This window comes from Panicum hallii, chromosome 3 (assembly GCF_002211085.1).
Source record: "Panicum hallii strain FIL2 chromosome 3, PHallii_v3.1, whole genome shotgun sequence".
Taxonomy (NCBI): domain Eukaryota; kingdom Viridiplantae; phylum Streptophyta; class Magnoliopsida; order Poales; family Poaceae; genus Panicum; species Panicum hallii.
In genome coordinates, this window is record NC_038044.1 from 15,154,130 (window position 1) to 15,170,811 (window position 16,682).

Sequence of the window (16,682 nt, forward strand, 5' to 3'; positions counted from 1 at the left end):
TCTAACATCTATGGAGTACGTCCTAAGTTAGAATTAATGTTGTGACATCTCAGCTTAACAATTTACACTTGTTCGCCTAACCTTCCCTGTTTAAGCAATCTTTCCTAACACATGATTTCAATCCAATGCTTCGGATTGATCCTGCCTTCGTATATAACTTTCTTAACCCTAACCCTATCCTTCCCTACTTGGCCACACTACCCTCCAATATTTTTCATGATACGCGCCGCCGTTACACTACCTTGCGTCCACCATCTCTTGTGCCAGCACAGCGCATCTTCAAGCACCTCCGCCCGCAGCTTCACACATCTTCTACCCGATGCCGATGGATCCCGGCTCCCCTACCTCGGCTGCCACCGGCACTCGATCGGGCGATGCCGCTACCATGGAAGGCACCACTGGAGTTGACGACCCCGCAACATCTCTCTCACTAGCCCTAATGGCGTGCGATGCTCCTGTTCCTCTCCAGCAATTTCATCCAACATGCGTCGTCCACAATCAAGACGAACGCCCACTTCGCCGCCTTGCCATCCAACCTAACGTCGATCCTGCACCCTTCTGGTGTTCCCACTACCAGCGCTGGCACATGTAAACCCCCGAATCTTTATTTTAACCTAAATTGCCAGTTTCTAAATTTTGCCCGATGGATAGGTAGTGTTAAATCGATCGATGATAAATATTGCTAAAAAGGATATATTTTTTTGGAAATTTTCAAAATTGCCTTTAGTTTTTTTACCTTTGTGCAAGAACATAACTCTCCAAATTTTATAAATCCATTATTCATATGGTAGTTTTCTTTCTATTTTCTCTAGTCACGTATGCGAGATTACAAAATTGCCTATGTGCTTCGATCCATGAGAACACACGGGCCACCGTTCCTCGCAAGTCGCCGCCCTTTGTTTAGCTAGACTATGGAAGTTGGCGGTTTTCATTTTGATGAACTAAACCGGCTGAACGAGTGCGGTTTTTATACTTGAGCCGGACGGCTTTGTGCCCTCGTGAAGGGAACCCTCAATTGCAAATTGCAAAGTTCATAATTTTCTTTTTACAAATTGCCACTGATTTCGGCTGTGGACAGTGAATGCCCCACGAGTGAGGAGGTTTTCGTGTTTCCTCCCGTGCGGTGTCTCCCCGACTCTCGCTCTCCGCCGAGCCCTCGCTCCTCTTTCCCGACCTCTGCCGGGTGGAGCGGAGACCAATCCGGGCCTGGATCCACCTCTCCTCTTGCTGGTGAGTAACCCTAGCCTGCCGGGCGGATTGCTCCAGGCGTCCGCGGTGTTTTTGGGGGGAGCATTTCGTCGCCGCGGCTGCTGAGCAATCGAATCCGGATCTCTCTCTGTCTCTGTTCACCCCGTCGGTCCGTCGGGGAGGGCGCCGGCCTGGAGGGCACCCCGCCCGGGGACGCCCGCGCGCGCCCCTTGGGGCCCGCCCTGATGCGTGCAGGGAGGGGCCACGGGCGGCGTCGTCGGTGCGGGAGGAGGGCGGCGGCGCTTGGTGCGGGGAAGGGTGGCGGCGCGGGTGCAGGAAGGGGCGGCATCACCGGTGCGGGAGGGGGCGAGCGGCGACGCCAGGAGCGGGGAGAAGGGCGGGTGACGGCGCCGGGTGCGGGTGCGGGTGCAGGGAGGGGCGGCGGTGCGGGAGGGGGGCGGGCTGCGGCGCGGGTGCGGGTGCGGGTGCGGGAGGGAGGCAGGCGGCTGGGGACGAGTTTTGTTGGTGATTCAATACCAGGGGTGTATAAGTCATTTCACGTTCATGTTCTGTGCTGAAAGGAGACAAAAGAAATATTTCAGTGAACAAAATGTAATGGAGCTATTTTTAGCTAACGTTTGCATCTTTCAATGGTATTTTACAGGGGCAAACGCTTTTGGTGGTATTTTACGGAAGTCGTGATCTTTCGATGCTACACAACCAATTTTCCCTTGTTTTAGCTGCTGATCTGCTCGCTGCATGTCGCCACGCGAGCTAATTGATGCGTCATCCATCCATGATTTGGTTTTGGTCCCCCCCCCGTGCGGGAGATCAGTACACCGTGGTGCGGGTGTCGTTAATTTTGCGGAAAAAATCGGGGGTCCATTTGACTGCTGCGTTCCTGTTGGCTCCGCGATTGGGGCAGATTTAGGGGGTTAAGTTGTCGGGGTCGTCTCCTAGGCTTTGCTGAATAGCTGGGCTTGTTTGGCCATTCTCCATGTGTATTGGAGGGGACTGTGGGGGATTGAGGGAGAAATTAGTTCATTCCCCTTCAAAACCCCTCCAATCCACTAGGGGTGTGATTCATCGAAACTAGCCTTGATGTTTTGGGGGGCAGGCATACTGTTTCAGTGTAGGTTCGCTAGGGTTGTGATTCCTTAGGTTGGGGTATTTCTCCCCCATTTTGATATGGGTTGCTCTCGATTGGGGGGTGGGGTGGGGGGGGGGGGAGCCTCGGTGGCACTAGGGGTAGTTCAAAAGGTCCTTTCTTTAAACACCATTGCTATAAGGTCCCGCGAGATTGCGCTGGTGATTGGCGCCTTGATGCATGTTAGACCCTATGTGTTTATGAAGGTACCTGTGCGCTGAACCTTCTCAGCTTGCTGTATGAAATGTGATTAGTAAAAGCATAACAAGAGGGATGCTCCTCGCCCCAATTGAATTCTGCAAGTTAGAATCCCTGGTGAAACTTTGCAGTGAAACCATCCAAATGATTGTTCTGTTTAGTACAAGCTATTTTGCCAATACACTGCTGCTGCCATTCTATCTCCCACTTCATAAACCTTTTTCCAACTTCATAGCTGATCACCAGCCAACTTCCTTGACACCATTGACACCCTGTTGCCTGTCGAAGACCAGACCACAGTCCATAAATGTATCCAATTCACTACTACTCTGTTCTGAATCTCCTTGCCCCTCCCCTTATGTGTTGCAATCATTGGCAAATTCACGGTGGTCAACCATTTGGTTTGGATGGTGGATTCACGATGCTTCATATTGAATAGCACAAGGTGACAAGGGCCTGAGGCTTGCTTGTACGAATTTGGTTTTGGCATGGTCGTCGATTATGTGCTCATAATGGCTAATAAATTTGTGTTACATAGAGTTTGTGACAGTCAATGGGTGACTTATGATATAAGAAAAACTACTGTAGTAATTGGCCCTCGAAAAAACAAAAAAGCTACCATTATAATAGAATTGTGAAGTCTTTTGTTTGGTGAATATTTCTTTTAACAGTACTTTGCCAACACAATTTGTTCAGAAAAACTATGCAAAGTGACTTGTAGGGTGACAGAAGTATGCCAGACTGTCAAATAGCGCATGAAGTTCATGTGCTGATTACAGCTGCTTGCATTTTTTTTCTGGGATGCAGCTCAAGGATTTATTTTGCTAATGCAATGCTCTTAAGGAGTTTCATTTTCTAATACTGCACTAATATTTTTCTTTCTTTGGCAGGAATTTTCATACATCTGAGATGTACAGGGCCTCAAATTTCATACCTGATCCTAATCAGGAGCTCCTAGATGCCAAGCCATTAAGGTCTTTGGCTCCCATGTTCCCTGCGCCCATGGGAGTCAATGTTAATCAGTCAAGTACACCACCATTGGTCTGTGTCACTCCGGTTGGCCAATTCCCAACAGGGTTTGGTGCAGGGAACCTTCCTGCCTTTGGATCGTTTGCTACTTTCAGTGCCACTGCAAATGGAGTTTCTTATGCCGGCACCAGTGCCAACGGCCCCATCGATGCCACCCCTATCTCTGCATACAAGACGAGATCAAGCATGTCAGTTGATGGTGATGATGAGCCTTACTTGGGTAACCAAACTTTTTCATCTGAACGGAAGGCTAGGAGAGGCCGTCCTCCTGGTTCTGGTGCATCTGGTGCAGATGGCTCAAATGGTAAGTTCAAGCGCCCTAAGCCCACGTACAAGAATTTCATTGCTGGCAAGGAGCTTGCCTTTCTGCCATCTACATCCGATCAAAGGGAGATTGTGGAATCAGTTCACATGACCTTTGAGGCACTCCGGCGAAGACATCTGCAGATGGATGAAACACAGGATGCTAGCAGACGTGCAGACCTGAAGGCTGGCGCCATCATGATGGCCAGTAACATCAGGGCCAATTCGGGTAAGAGGGTAGGAACTGTCCCTGGAGTTGAGATAGGGGATATTTTCTATTTCAGGATGGAGCTGTGTATCATTGGGTTGCATGCACCTAGTATGGGAGGCATTGATTACATGACTACTAAGTTTGGAAATGATGAGGATTCTGTAGCGATATGTATCGTCTCTGCAGGCGGTTATGAGAATGAGGATGATGACACAGATGTGCTGGTGTACAGTGGTCAAGGGGGAAATAGTAGGAATACTGAGGAGAGGCATGATCAGAAGCTTGAGAGGGGTAACCTAGCTCTTGAGAGGAGTTTGCACAGGAAGAATGAGATAAGGGTTGTACGGGGCTTCAAGGATCCATTTTGCCTAACTGGGAAGATTTACGTATATGATGGTCTCTACAAGATTCATGAGTCCTGGAAGGAGAGAACAAAGTCTGGTATCAATTGCTTCAAGTACAAGCTGCTGCGTGAACCTGGACAGCGTGATGGAGCTGCAATATGGAAGATGACTCAGAAATGGATATCTAATCCTGCTACCAGAGGCAATGTTCTACTAGCCGATCTGTCATCCAAGGCTGAAATGTTGCCAGTTTGTCTTGTCAATGAGGTAGACCATGATAAAGGACCTGGACATTTCACCTATACTAATCAGGTCAAATACTTGAGGCCCCTTAGTTCTATGAAGAAGTTGCAGGGCTGCGGATGCCAGAGTGTTTGCCTGCCTGGTGATCCCAGTTGTGCTTGTGGACAACATAATGGAGGCGATTTACCTTACAGTTCATCAGGATTGTTGGCATGCCGCAAACCAATAATCTATGAATGTGGTGATTCTTGCAACTGCTCTACAAATTGCCGGAACAGAGTGACCCAAAAGGGAGCCAGGTTACATTTTGAGGTCTTCAGGACCACCAACCGAGGCTGGGGTCTTCGCTGCTGGGACCCTGTTCGTGCTGGAGCTTTTATATGTGAGTATGCCGGTGAGGTCATTGATGAGCTCAAAGTCAATCTCAACGATAGTGAAGATGATTACACTTTTCAGACTGTATGTCCTGGTGATAAGACTTTAAAATGGAATTGTGGGCCTGAACTGATAGGTGAGGATAGCACGTACGTAACAGCAGATGAATTTGAGCCACTGCCCATCAAGATAAATGCAAAGAACATGGGAAATGTCTCACGTTTCATGAACCACAGTTGCTCACCGAATGTCTTCTGGCAACCAGTTCAATATGACCATGGAGATGACAGGCATCCACATATAATGTTCTTTGCACTGAAGCATATTCCTCCCATGACAGAGCTGACTTATGACTATGGTGTTGCTGGAGCTGAGTCTAGTGGTTCAGGTTCTCGTAGAACGAAGAACTGCATGTGTGGATCACCAAACTGCCGGGGTTTATTTTGATTTGTCAAGACTTACTCGTTGCGGTTAATCAGATTCTGCTAGGTAAGGTTCTTTTACAGATTGGTTTATTTATTTCATCATACACACGGATATTTCTGATCATGCAATCTGGCTTCAGTCTGGACACCAGTCAAGACAAATATGATTATGTAGTCTAAGAGTGTTGTAGGCTTTTAGCACCTTTTTAAAACAATACAGAGTTTTCTACGAACTGTAACATTTGTCAATATCTTTACCTTTTGATTTATCATGTATCAGGATCTTTCTTTAGTTTTCATGCTGAGGAGTACAAGGTAGAGTAAACTAAGAACAACTTTTTATTTTTCATGTTGATCTAGTGCACAGAACAAAGCTGCCTTGCACTATACACAACAAATTCAGATTATTTGTGACGTGTTGCTCCCTAAATTCCTAGTTTTCTGACTCATTATATGTATCAGAATCAAGCATTCATCTTCCCTCAGTACCAGTTAATTTTATTTTATTTACATTGTGCAAGTTAATTTTGGAGCTGCACGTGTAGGGGGATGATAGTTTAAGCTCCCCACCTTTCTTTGTTTAGTGTAAAATGCTGCACAAATTACCTGTTCTTCGCCCAGCATTAGACTACTATGATTTGGTTTTAGCCTTGTATCCTTTGTTGGTGGGTGAAATCTGCCTGACATCTTCTGTTTCACTGTTATTTCTTTTGTAGATCAATTCTACCAGACCCAAGTTTGAGCTATATGGTGTTGCGCCCCAAGGATGATGCACCAGAAGATGCTGCCGTTTGCGAATGCGAACTGTGAAGACAGAAAATCATCGTTGGACCGTAGAATTTCCATTTCCTTTGTCATGTGCCGCACACTCGCACTGCATGGTGCCCGTTGCCCCGCGGTTTGCTCTGATGTTCATACATAGGGGCATGGATTGATGTATTGCTGCTGCTGCTGCTGCTAATCGTGTCTACCAGTCGCACCTGCTTTAGTAGTCCTTAGGCCTGTTTGCGCCGGACGCCTGGCTGTTAGCCGTGACTCCTTGGATTCAGTCATGTAAAGTTATCTGGTCTAGGATCACGTTGCTTTTGACTCGATTTCGTTCTCCCTTGCCGTTTTGTCTTGTTACAACGCGCGCAGCGTTGTGGCTTGATTTCTGTCGGGTTCAGGTTTGTGCTGAATGTTCGAGGAGGAACAAAGGAGTCGGTCTGTGAGACTGGCCAGTTCCGTCGTGGGCGCCGGCGAATGAAATCTGCTGCGGGAGGGGGCCAGGTCCTGGTGCTGTTGTGTTGCGTTGCGCTGACCGGTCCTGTTTCGGCTCCCTTCTCTAGTTCTACAGGTGGAGGCTGGAAGCGATGGGCCGTGCCGAGCCGAATGTACGAGAAGGAATCCGCATCCTCGCAGCATCTCCAGCGGCGCCGCCGTCGGCGTCGTCGCGGGCGCGCGGCAGCGCATGCCGACGCCCTGTCCATCTCGCATCACCTGGCGTGCGCTCTGGCATCAAACATCATTGTCATCATGGTCGATGACGAGGCGCATCGTCCTCGACCGACCACGGGGCGGGAGCCAGGAGGACGCACTCTGATTTCCGACGGCAACAGGAGCACCCCGGACGTGGCTGGCGCGCCGTAGCGGCGAGACCCGCAGCAACTCTCCCTGGTCCCGCGTCGGCCTGGGTCGTCCGCGCCGTCCCGTCTCCCCGCGTCGCGTTGCGTCGCCGAGACAAACTCTCGATCTCAAACCAAGCCGGCAACGCATCGGCGTCGCGCGTTCACATCCAACCGCTAGCTTGTCTTGCGTCCCCCCCGCAACGCAGCGTGACGACACCGCGGATTCGATTCCCCCCTCCTCCAACCTCCGTTGCTTTTCGCTTTTCCGACCCGTTTGTACCGCCTTTTGGGGGGAGGGCTCAGGAGTTGAGCGAGCCTCGGTCTCGACGCCTCCCTCGCCGGGAGCGCGCCATGGCCGCCGCCGCCGCAGCGGGTTCTCCGTCATCGTCCGCCGCGGCCGTACAGCCGCGATGAGTCCGGCGGTCCGGGTGGGGGCCGCTCCGTCCGCGCCCGGTCGGGGCGCCAGGGTGGCGGCGGCGGCGGCGGAGGCGGTTGTGGCGGGGCGGGAGCTGCGGGGCCGGGCCGCGGCGCTCGCGGCCGCGGCCGAGGAGCGGGCGGCCCTGGCCCGCCGCATCGAGGCCGCGCTCGAGGTGGGTCCGTGCCCGCCACGCCCGCGAATGGCCCGACCCCAATCGGCCCCCTTCTGGCACCGCGTGGTTTGAATTTTTTTTAGAAAATTATTTTCGATGTGGTGTGCAGGTGAGGAGGGAGGCGCTGCGGCAGGCGGAGGCGCTGGGCGAGCTGAGGCGGAGGCTGGACCTCCAGCGCGCGCGCGCGGAGGAGGCCGTCGTCGGCAGGAGTCGGGCGGCCGACGCCGTCGAGCAGGGGAAGGAGCGGCTGCAGGAGCAGGTCGAGCGGGTGCTGCCGCTGTCCAGGGCCCTCACCGCCGCGCACCAGCGAGTGCAGGTACTTGAAGCGTTCCGTCTGTGGAATTGCGTCAATGCGAAGTGCAGCTAGTTTGGATTCTGGCTTGGATTGTCTGCACTTGTGTAAGGGAATCATCCCGCGCTGATTGCAGGAAGCGAAGGAGGCGTTATCTGGGGACAAGGCGAGGCTTGAGGATCTGCAGAGGCTGCTTAGGACGAGGCAGCAGTGCATGGTTGGCCAGGTTGCTGCCTTGTACCCTGTCAGGGTCTTCCATGATCTGCCACAACATGCACAAAACCCTGGTGCCGATACTAATGGTGAGAATCCATTACTCATATGCCTCTCTTGATATGTTAGGAAAAATACATTCTTATGACATACTTCATGTGTCCCAACAGAGGATAGTGAGAATGAATTTGCTGTTTGTTTAAGAAAAAACGTTTTAAAAAAGAATGAATTTCCCTGGTTTGTTCAGTAGTCCCCATCTGTTAGCTCTATGAAGTTAGCAAGATACTTTCCTTGTAAGCTAGTGTTGACTTATATGCTGTTGGTGTTATGATGGAAATGCATTGTTTACATTTAGATTTTAGTCCATGACCTGATGCTGAAATTACCTCATCTCTATGATTATTTTTCCGCCCTGACCAAATTTTGGTATCCATGCCTTCGGTGGCACTCCAGTTCAATGTTCGATATGCTAGTCTAGTTGGAGACATTGCTCTCTGTGCTCCAGGGACCGGGGGCTTCTTAAAAAGAATCCATATTCATTGAAGTTTCCATCTCAGTTCTGATACAGCTTGCTTAGGATATTACTGTTTAAGGATGATTGGTAAACATCTGCATTATGTGTTTTTGACCTTTTTCCTACAACGAAATTGAAGAAACAAACATTCCAGAATCACCTTTTGAAACCATTTATGATGAGATGACAGAACACTTTCAGGGGAGCGTGGAGCACTTTCAGAGGAAAATAGAGCACTTTCAGGAGCATATGGAACTCGTGTACCCAGCATCATTAAATCTCCACAAGTGCGTGGTTTGACATTTTTTGGCTGGCAAATTATGAAGCCTAAAAGAAAGCAAAAGAATTACAGTGACAAGGAGCTTCAGAGGTCTGCAAGTGTTCTGGGGTATGCAGCACATGTAAGTCTGTGTATTAGCTATTTTTTACTAAGTATCCCAACCCAGCTGGGATTGTTGTCCCGCACAAGGGAGAAAATAACCCCAAAAAAAATTGCACCACAGCATACTAATTGTAGAAAAGATCAGTTCAAGAATATTTGAGTTTTCATATATTAGTTTGGAATGATACAAGGCACTATGGTCCTTTCAACTTTTCAGTTTTGTCACAAATTTCAAAAAATCTACCTGCATATACTCTGATTTGGTACCTGATGCCATCAGAAGTTGCTTCTCTCTTTTTATTTGTTGTAGGCAGTCTTGCTCATTGCCTCCTATCTCGATGTTCCCCTCCGGTATCCTTTACGCTTTGGAGGATCCCGATCTTATGTGAGTGATCGCTTGCCTTCAGCTGAAACAGCATGCACTGCTTCAGCAGAACACGCAAGCACGCACAACACCATGTCTGAACTAACAGAATACCCCCTTTTCCTGGAATGCCAAGAAGACGACTCCACTAGGGCCTCCTATGCCATTTATTTGTTGCACAAGGTTTGTACTTCCCTCTGAATATTGTATTGTAGCTGCCGTTTTCCTGCTGCAATGCTTGTTTGATCTAGTTTTCACCTGTAAACTGAGACTTCTATGTTCATCTGCACGCGGATGGTTAGGACACGGAGCAGCTTCTGAACTACATTGGAGCAGAGAGCTCTGGGAGGCACGTATTTGGTAACCTGCGAGAGCTTCTCAGGATCGTACTGTCCGATGAGTATGTGTACAGATGATGGATGGATTCGATCCACGTGGTTTTGGAGTGATTATGCTGCAGAGAGGTGCCATACAGATGTAAGTAGGTGTGTTTTTTCTCTGTCGATTCTTTGGTGTGATTTTTGCCCTGTTTCGCTGCGCCAGGTTTTTGTATGCGCAGGAAAAAAATAGGCATATTAGGCCCTCCTAGATGAAATGAAATGGTATTACATGACGTGTGGCGTTACATGCGCCTCGGCCGCTACATGTGCGATTCAAGTTTCTCTACGAGTCATCCCAGGCAAACTAGACATTTTGTGCAAGCATCATCATGAATTGCTGTTGGGGTCACATTGTCTGACCGACACGCCACCTCCTGGTTTCAATTTCAGCACGGTTCTCATCACAGGACGACCAATAATATCCTGAAATCCTCCCGAGTGCCATGGCTTTCCAACCTGGCATTCTTGAGCCGGAAGCACGCCACCAATCTGGCGCTGCGTGTCCAAAAGAAAAATCCGGCGCTGTGCCGAAGAGGCAGCACGGCAACATGTCTTTTTTATGGTTCGCTCGGTCGAGAAAGCCGGGGTCTTTTTGATGTGCATGTGCCTTCCTAAAGCCGGCGCACCAGCACCTGATCTGAGCTGTGGCCATCACCGGCGCCACACGCCTGGTCGGTGAGCCTGCCCGGTGGCGAAAGAGGAGAGCCCCCCGGAACGAGGCTTTTTGGCACCGTCCAGGACCAGGAGCCGCATCCCATCCATCCTGACCTGAATCCCTGACGAAAAAGCCGCAACGAAGCAGCGGCACATCAGATCAGATGATCAGGTGCAGGTCGGCGGATCCTCCAACCCCAGCATGGCCACCAGTCCACCACCCACCCACCGCCACACGCTTCCCTCCGAGACCAGAACCAGACCAGACGCGGGAAAATACCCCACCCACCCCTCCCCTCCCGTGGACGCACGTGCCACCGCCACCCCCCCGGGGGGTGGGGTGGGGTGGGGGGCGCTCCGCTGGCGCGCGGGGCCGGCTGCTGCTGCCAGTCTGCCAATGCCATCCGCCTTGCCGGGGGTGCGGTGCGCCCGCTCACTCCATCTCGAGCCGGTCTGTCTGGTTGCCTTCCCACGCCGTGTTCCTGCCTTGCTGTTGCCTTCTTTTAGTTCCTTTCACCTCGACCACCCGCCCCGCCACCGCCATTGCCGCCCCGCCGCACTGGAGGCGCGCACCAGCGGTGCGCGGCGCCCTAAGCCTTCCCCCTCCTGCTGCGGTGGCTGCCCCTGGCTGGCACCGCCGACGGCGATTCGACAGGGCGAGGCGATCCCTTGGTGTTATTTACCGCCTTCTTCCGGGCCTGCCTCTGGTTTCCGCCGCTGCCCGCCGGTGACGCCTCCCCTTACTGCGTTCCGCGGGGGGCGCTGCACGCTTCGGCTTCTCAGATCCCGAGCGTGGATCCGATCGCCGGCTGCCTAAAGGTACGATCTGTATGCTATCGCACAGCATCTGCAGCATGTAGGCGATGCCATTGTTTTTTTTTTGAAAGGATGTCATTGTTTTTAAAAACAAACGAGGCAGCGGATTACGATGCTGCCGGACTGATGTCTTTCGTTGATTTATTATAACTGTGGGGGTTGCATTTGTTGCTGAGCACACAAGATGCACCCATAAATCATCAAAGATTGCAAGAGGGGTCATGTCTCATGTGGGTTGTATTCTTGGTTGTACTTTGGCATTTATTGTTAGTTTATTATGCTCTGCCTGATTGCCTGAACATGCCTTGGTCTATCCTGGCCTGCTGTGATCTGGGCATCAAGGAAGCTACAGACTGGTTATTGTTCACTTCTTTTGTGGGTTAGCCTATCGAATTCACGGAGCTAATGTTGCTTGTGTGTTTCTTCTGCTAGATTTGTGTGGACATCCGGGAGAGGGCAGGCCATGGGCGTCGAGGCTAAGCAGGATGCTCTGTGCAGTATCAAGAAAACTCTAAGGTGTGCTGTCAGAACGACCTGGAGATGCGCCTCTGAAAATTGGGCTCTGTTCAGTCTATTGCTACTGCCCTACCTGCTGTACAAGTACTCACCGGGTTTCTTCGCTTTCCTTCTCTCCAATTCTCCTGTCATTATATGCACGGCCCTTCTCCTTGGTGTACTGCTAAACTATGGGGGTGCACATCTTCCGGAGATCCGTGAAGATGTAAATATTAAAGCAGACCAAAGATTTTCAGTGCCTGCAGTGAAGGAGGACATAATCAGGGAGGCAAGTGTTGGCAGAAGAGACGGTAACAAGTGTATTGATCTGGATGAAAATGTTCCTCTTCTGAAGGGACATGATCAACGAGATGAGAGAGTTGAAGCTGCAGGTGGTAGACCCGTGAAAGTTCTCACTTATGCAGACAAAGAGTCCAAAGATGCATGTTTGAGCAAGGATAAGGGCAATGAGTATGCCAACTTGTTCGAGGATGTACAGCGGAGTAGAGTTGATGGGAAAGAAGCGACCTTAGGTGTATATTCTTCAATTGAGAATGTTAGGGAAGATGCTGAAATGGTGGCAAGTCCAAATTATGAAGGGAGAGTATGTACAGATTCACAAAGTGGTGAGGTGGTCGATGTTTCAGAACACAAGACTGTTGATGGAGCAACAGGTAAATGCAGATGGAGTCGTGCTTTTTCTGTGCGTCGGAGGAAGAAGCTTGCTGATATAAAGATAGAGGCTATTAATTCTGTTGCGGACAATCAATTAGATCATTCTCTATGCTCACCACTCACGGGAGTTGGCAGCCATGATAGTTCATCAGGTTTTGACCCTGATAATGCTGAGAGGCACTCTCCTGGTGTTTCTATGATCGACATTGGTGCCGTGCTCGATGAGACCGAACCTCTTTTGGGTGCTGATTGCTCTCATTCTCATCGCATCACTAACGATGAGTCGGATAATCATTCCATCGTCACCCCTCATGATTCTCAAGTTGAAAGTGATAGCAATGATGTGACTGACAATAACAAGGCCAAAGATGATGGTGAAGAGAAGGATGCTCGACTTGAGTCTGCACTTCTGTGGACAGCTGACGACGAGAAGAATGTCATGGATCTTGGGTACTCCGAGAAGGAGCGCTTCCGTAGGTTGGAAAGTATGATGGTGAGGAGAAAATCAAGGAAAAGCATAACATTTGATCTTGACAGCATGGATGTTACCGGAAATGATTTTTCGCGTTTCCGTCCACAACTTCAGCCTATTTCAATTTCAGAACGACAGATGAACCCATTTTCTGATGATGCGGAAATCCCTGGATCGGCTCCTCCTATTCTGCATCCACAAAAGAGCCCCTTCGATTTCCTTACTGAACAATCAATTGAAACTGGTGTCCCTGCACGTCACAATCTGGAACCCCAGGAATCCATGGCGGTTTCGCATCAAGACGCCCTCTTCACAAGGCACGAAAGCTTCAACTGTGCCAGACCGCCTTTGAGACATGGCTCCAGATTCAAGCCATGTTTTGGTCTGGAGGAGTTCAACTCTGAGGAAGCAGGCGCAAGCACTTTCCAGAGGCAGTTCAGTGACAGGAGCGTGTCGAGATTGAGCGTCGTCTCCGAATGCGACACGGTCTCTTCGATCGGCGATCCGGAGCACAACGACCTCATAAGGAACTACATCCGCGGCGTGCGCGAATCTCCTAGCCTGCCAGGCCAGGATAGCGATCTTGTGCATGCTGGAAACGAGTGCTTGGATGGGATCAGCTTTGTGGACAACGAAACTGTGAACGCTGTCATCTGCTGAATGGATACGAGGCACTGGGAGTCTTGGAGAACGTTACACTGGAACAGAACCATAGTGTGACTGAGGAGCGGAGGAGCTTTGCTGTAGCCCTTGCTCACGACGCATACTTATTTCGTGCGTGTCTTCGCTCGTCTGACAGGGTTTGCATTCTTCCTGTACATTTGCACAGTTGAGAACACACCCTCTTGTGTGTAATAGCGTGTAAAGATGAGGTGCTAGAGTGCTGCATACTTGCACCCAGTACTACTTGATTGTGTTTACTTGTACTTTCCTTTTCACTTTTCAGTTCTGAATTACCTGGGCCTGCACTGCCGGCAGTTTTCCAGTGACCAGTTTCAGCTCTGCAGCTACGGAGTGTCCCTTACAGTTTACTGAAACTTTTGTCTTGTGTGAGGATTCCTTTCCCATGCATGATTGGAAGCATAGCGTGTTGCCAACGAAGAACGACCGAACCATGGGCGGATCCGTGCTTACACAGGTTGCGTGCGTGCAGGTCCGGCGAGATTCATGCCTGATTGACCGATGGCTGGCCCCGTTTCACGATCAGATTGCTCTGAACTTTCTTTTGGGATAAGTTTGATAGCTTCCGCCGCCGGGCGCCCGCGCCTGTGGCGTTTTTGTCGCAGTGCACGAGACTCATGTCACCCGTGTCACGAAGTCCCAAAGAAACATTTGGGTTCTGATCATTGGTCCCAGGCTTCTAGTAGTAGCGACGGACTGATTGGATGATCACGGCTTCAGAGATAGGAGGATGGCGTCAGCTGCGAGATTGTTGTCATCAAAATAGTATTAGAGTCGAGTTCTCTATCAACTTTCTTCTTTTTTTTAAACAAAAAGATAAAGATTGCACGACTAGCACATGATCCCTTCCTTCCGGTAAAAAGAATCTCGAGTTACCGCTGCAGGGCTGCTGGATCAGCCCGTGAGTCGAGTCCCCAATCATCATCAGGCTGAAGACACGAGACAGAGGCGAGTAGACGACACATGGAGTCACCCGTCAAACCCCTGTGCACGATTCGCGGGGCACACTCTTTAACGCCGAGGCGCGCCATGGAATCCGAATCTTAAGCGAAGCCAAGCCACCGCTGCTGCCGGTTTGGTTTGCTCCCAAGCCCAGAACGAACGTGGGATGCCGCGGCAGAGTTTGGGCAGCGGCGCTGGCGTCTTTCGGCGGCACAAAAGCAGCAGCAGCAGCAGCGCGTGAGGTGTGTTTAGCTTTTGATCGGGTACGTGCTCATGTGAATCCTGTTGCCGGCACGCTGGCGAATGGGATTAAGCTTCGGCTGGATACTCGTACTCGTAGTGTCCTCTAATCCATTCAGTGACCTGAAAGAAATCAAAGAATCCAAGGGCAAAGGCACAGCCGCACAGGTTAGGTTTCCCACTTCCCCTACCCTGCCGCCAGACCAAGGACGTGGGGCCGGGATGTCATGGGCAGTTTCAGCAAATATCTCCAGCTCCGGGACCCACGGCCCCAACAGCAGATCCTGCCGCCCTGCAGACCCCTCTGCCAGCACTCTACCTCTGCCTGCACACTACTGCAGGCCCGAGCGCGGAGCAGTGCCCCTGCTGCGGTGCTGTCACAACTTTTGCAGTAAAAATTTAAAATTGCATCCGAACCCATCTCATTTTGGGCAGACAAGGGCACCAACCCCGGCATGAATGCAGCAGTAGGCGGCAACCTTCACCACCTGCCGCCGCACGGCCCCACCTGCAGGCCTCACCCGTCCCGGATCACCGGCTGACCGACCTGACCTGACCTGACCTGACCTCATCACAGTCGCCAGCAAAGAAAAAAAAGTCCCGGGAAAAGTGAACAGATGCTGACGCGAGCGGTGCCGGCACCGCGAGCCCCACGATACGAGATTTTCCAAAAGTTTGGCAGCTTCGACCAATCGACCGATCGGTAGATCCGGTGCCGACCGCCGCCGGATAGCGCGCGGTGCCCGGCGGCGGCAGAAACGGTCAGCCAGCTTTCACCGGCCGGGCGCTTCTCGGCGGATCCGGCCGGGCCCGCCGGCTGCAACTGCAAGCTTGCCGAGGAAATTCGCAGCTTGAACCAGCTTGCGTCGCGTCGCGTTGCTACTTTTTCTAGAGGAAGCAGGAACTAGGAGGATCGTGGCACAGTGCTTCAGATTTTTGTTTTTCTTTTCGGAACCGGCTGCTCGATCGGTGGATTCCATGCGACAGCAGTTGCGGTGCCGTTTTTATTAGCCCAGTGACGGACAGCCAGCATGTCTGGCGACGCCCTCCATCAACTCCATCAACAAAGCGAGCGGTCGGTCTTTATTTCTAACGCAGGTAATCAAACGGATCGAAGGAAGACGACGACGCCACCATGGCACCATGCTTAGCCTGATCCCACCCGCTAATCACCGGTTCTACTGCTAGATCTTTTGGGAGGCCCCCATGTGGGCCCTCCCCGTGGATTTTGCTCGTACCGCCACGCGAGCTAGCGCACAAGCCGCGAATCGCCGGCCGAAAGCGACCGCCGTGGCGGGCGTCGACGCGCTGGCCGCTTGCGCCGTGCCGTGCGCCGCCGGTTGGCGCGGAGGAGCCACATCCATGTCGGCCTGCCTCGCGACGTCGGCCACCGCACCACGGCGGGCGGTCTGAACATGCCAATATGCTCCCGGGTTTCGTCTCGTGCCCTCTCGCGTCTCCTTGTCCTTTTTCTCTTTTGACTGGTCGTGATGCTTGCTCGGTGTTGAGGACGACGGTTGGGATTTTAGCGCTCGTGAAAAGTTTCTTGCGGCGTCAGCCGTTGGAGATGGGGATGGAATTACCATCCGATTCACGTTTTGTTTCTCTGATGGAATTGTCTCTGAGTTTAGCGTTCTAAATTGAGGTTAGGCATGTTGCTTGGACAACTCGAGGGAGCAATTAGATTAGCGCACATCACAGTCTTAAGTATTCCATCTATTCCAAATTATTTTAACTTTTCTAAATTTACAGTTTTTGCTATGCATCAACGTATTATATTTAGGTGTATAGCAAAGTCTATGAATATCGAAAAGTTAAAATGACTGATAATTTGTGACAGGGAGATAGTTCAGAGAACGTGCTTCTTTAAGCTGGACTGTTGTCCTCCTGCTCTAGAATACG

At 51.1% G+C, this 16,682-nt stretch overlaps 2 protein-coding genes across 7 annotated transcripts; both read left to right on the forward strand.

Moving 5' to 3' along the window:
* Positions 1 to 986: 986 nt before the first annotated feature.
* LOC112886522 (histone-lysine N-methyltransferase, H3 lysine-9 specific SUVH1-like) lies at positions 987 to 6,560 on the forward strand. Its single transcript, XM_025952442.1, has 3 exons — positions 987 to 1,230; positions 3,424 to 5,527; positions 6,180 to 6,560. Exon 2 carries the CDS (start codon positions 3,443 to 3,445, stop codon positions 5,483 to 5,485), a length of 2,043 nt encoding a protein of 680 aa, XP_025808227.1. The 5' UTR covers positions 987 to 1,230; positions 3,424 to 3,442; the 3' UTR covers positions 5,486 to 5,527; positions 6,180 to 6,560.
* A 506-nt stretch (positions 6,561 to 7,066) lies between these two features.
* LOC112886524 lies at positions 7,067 to 13,923 on the forward strand. Of its 6 annotated transcripts, none has more exons than XR_003227395.1 (7): positions 7,067 to 7,660; positions 7,770 to 7,976; positions 8,089 to 8,254; positions 8,881 to 9,080; positions 9,372 to 9,608; positions 9,728 to 9,902; positions 11,708 to 11,906. XR_003227395.1 is itself a non-coding variant. In XM_025952446.1 (6 exons), the coding sequence occupies exons 1-6, from the start codon at positions 7,481 to 7,483 to the stop codon at positions 9,839 to 9,841; spliced, it is 1,104 nt and encodes a 367-aa protein (XP_025808231.1). In that variant the 5' UTR covers positions 7,068 to 7,480; the 3' UTR covers positions 9,842 to 10,068. The 6 variants fall into 6 exon arrangements, 4 of the variants coding, with proteins under 4 accessions (XP_025808231.1, XP_025808228.1, XP_025808229.1 ...); XR_003227396.1 differs by having other exon boundaries at positions 9,728 to 9,910; positions 11,708 to 11,842; XM_025952446.1 differs by lacking the exon at positions 11,708 to 11,906 and having other exon boundaries at positions 7,068 to 7,660; positions 9,728 to 10,068.
* The last annotated feature ends 2,759 nt before the right edge of the window (positions 13,924 to 16,682 follow it).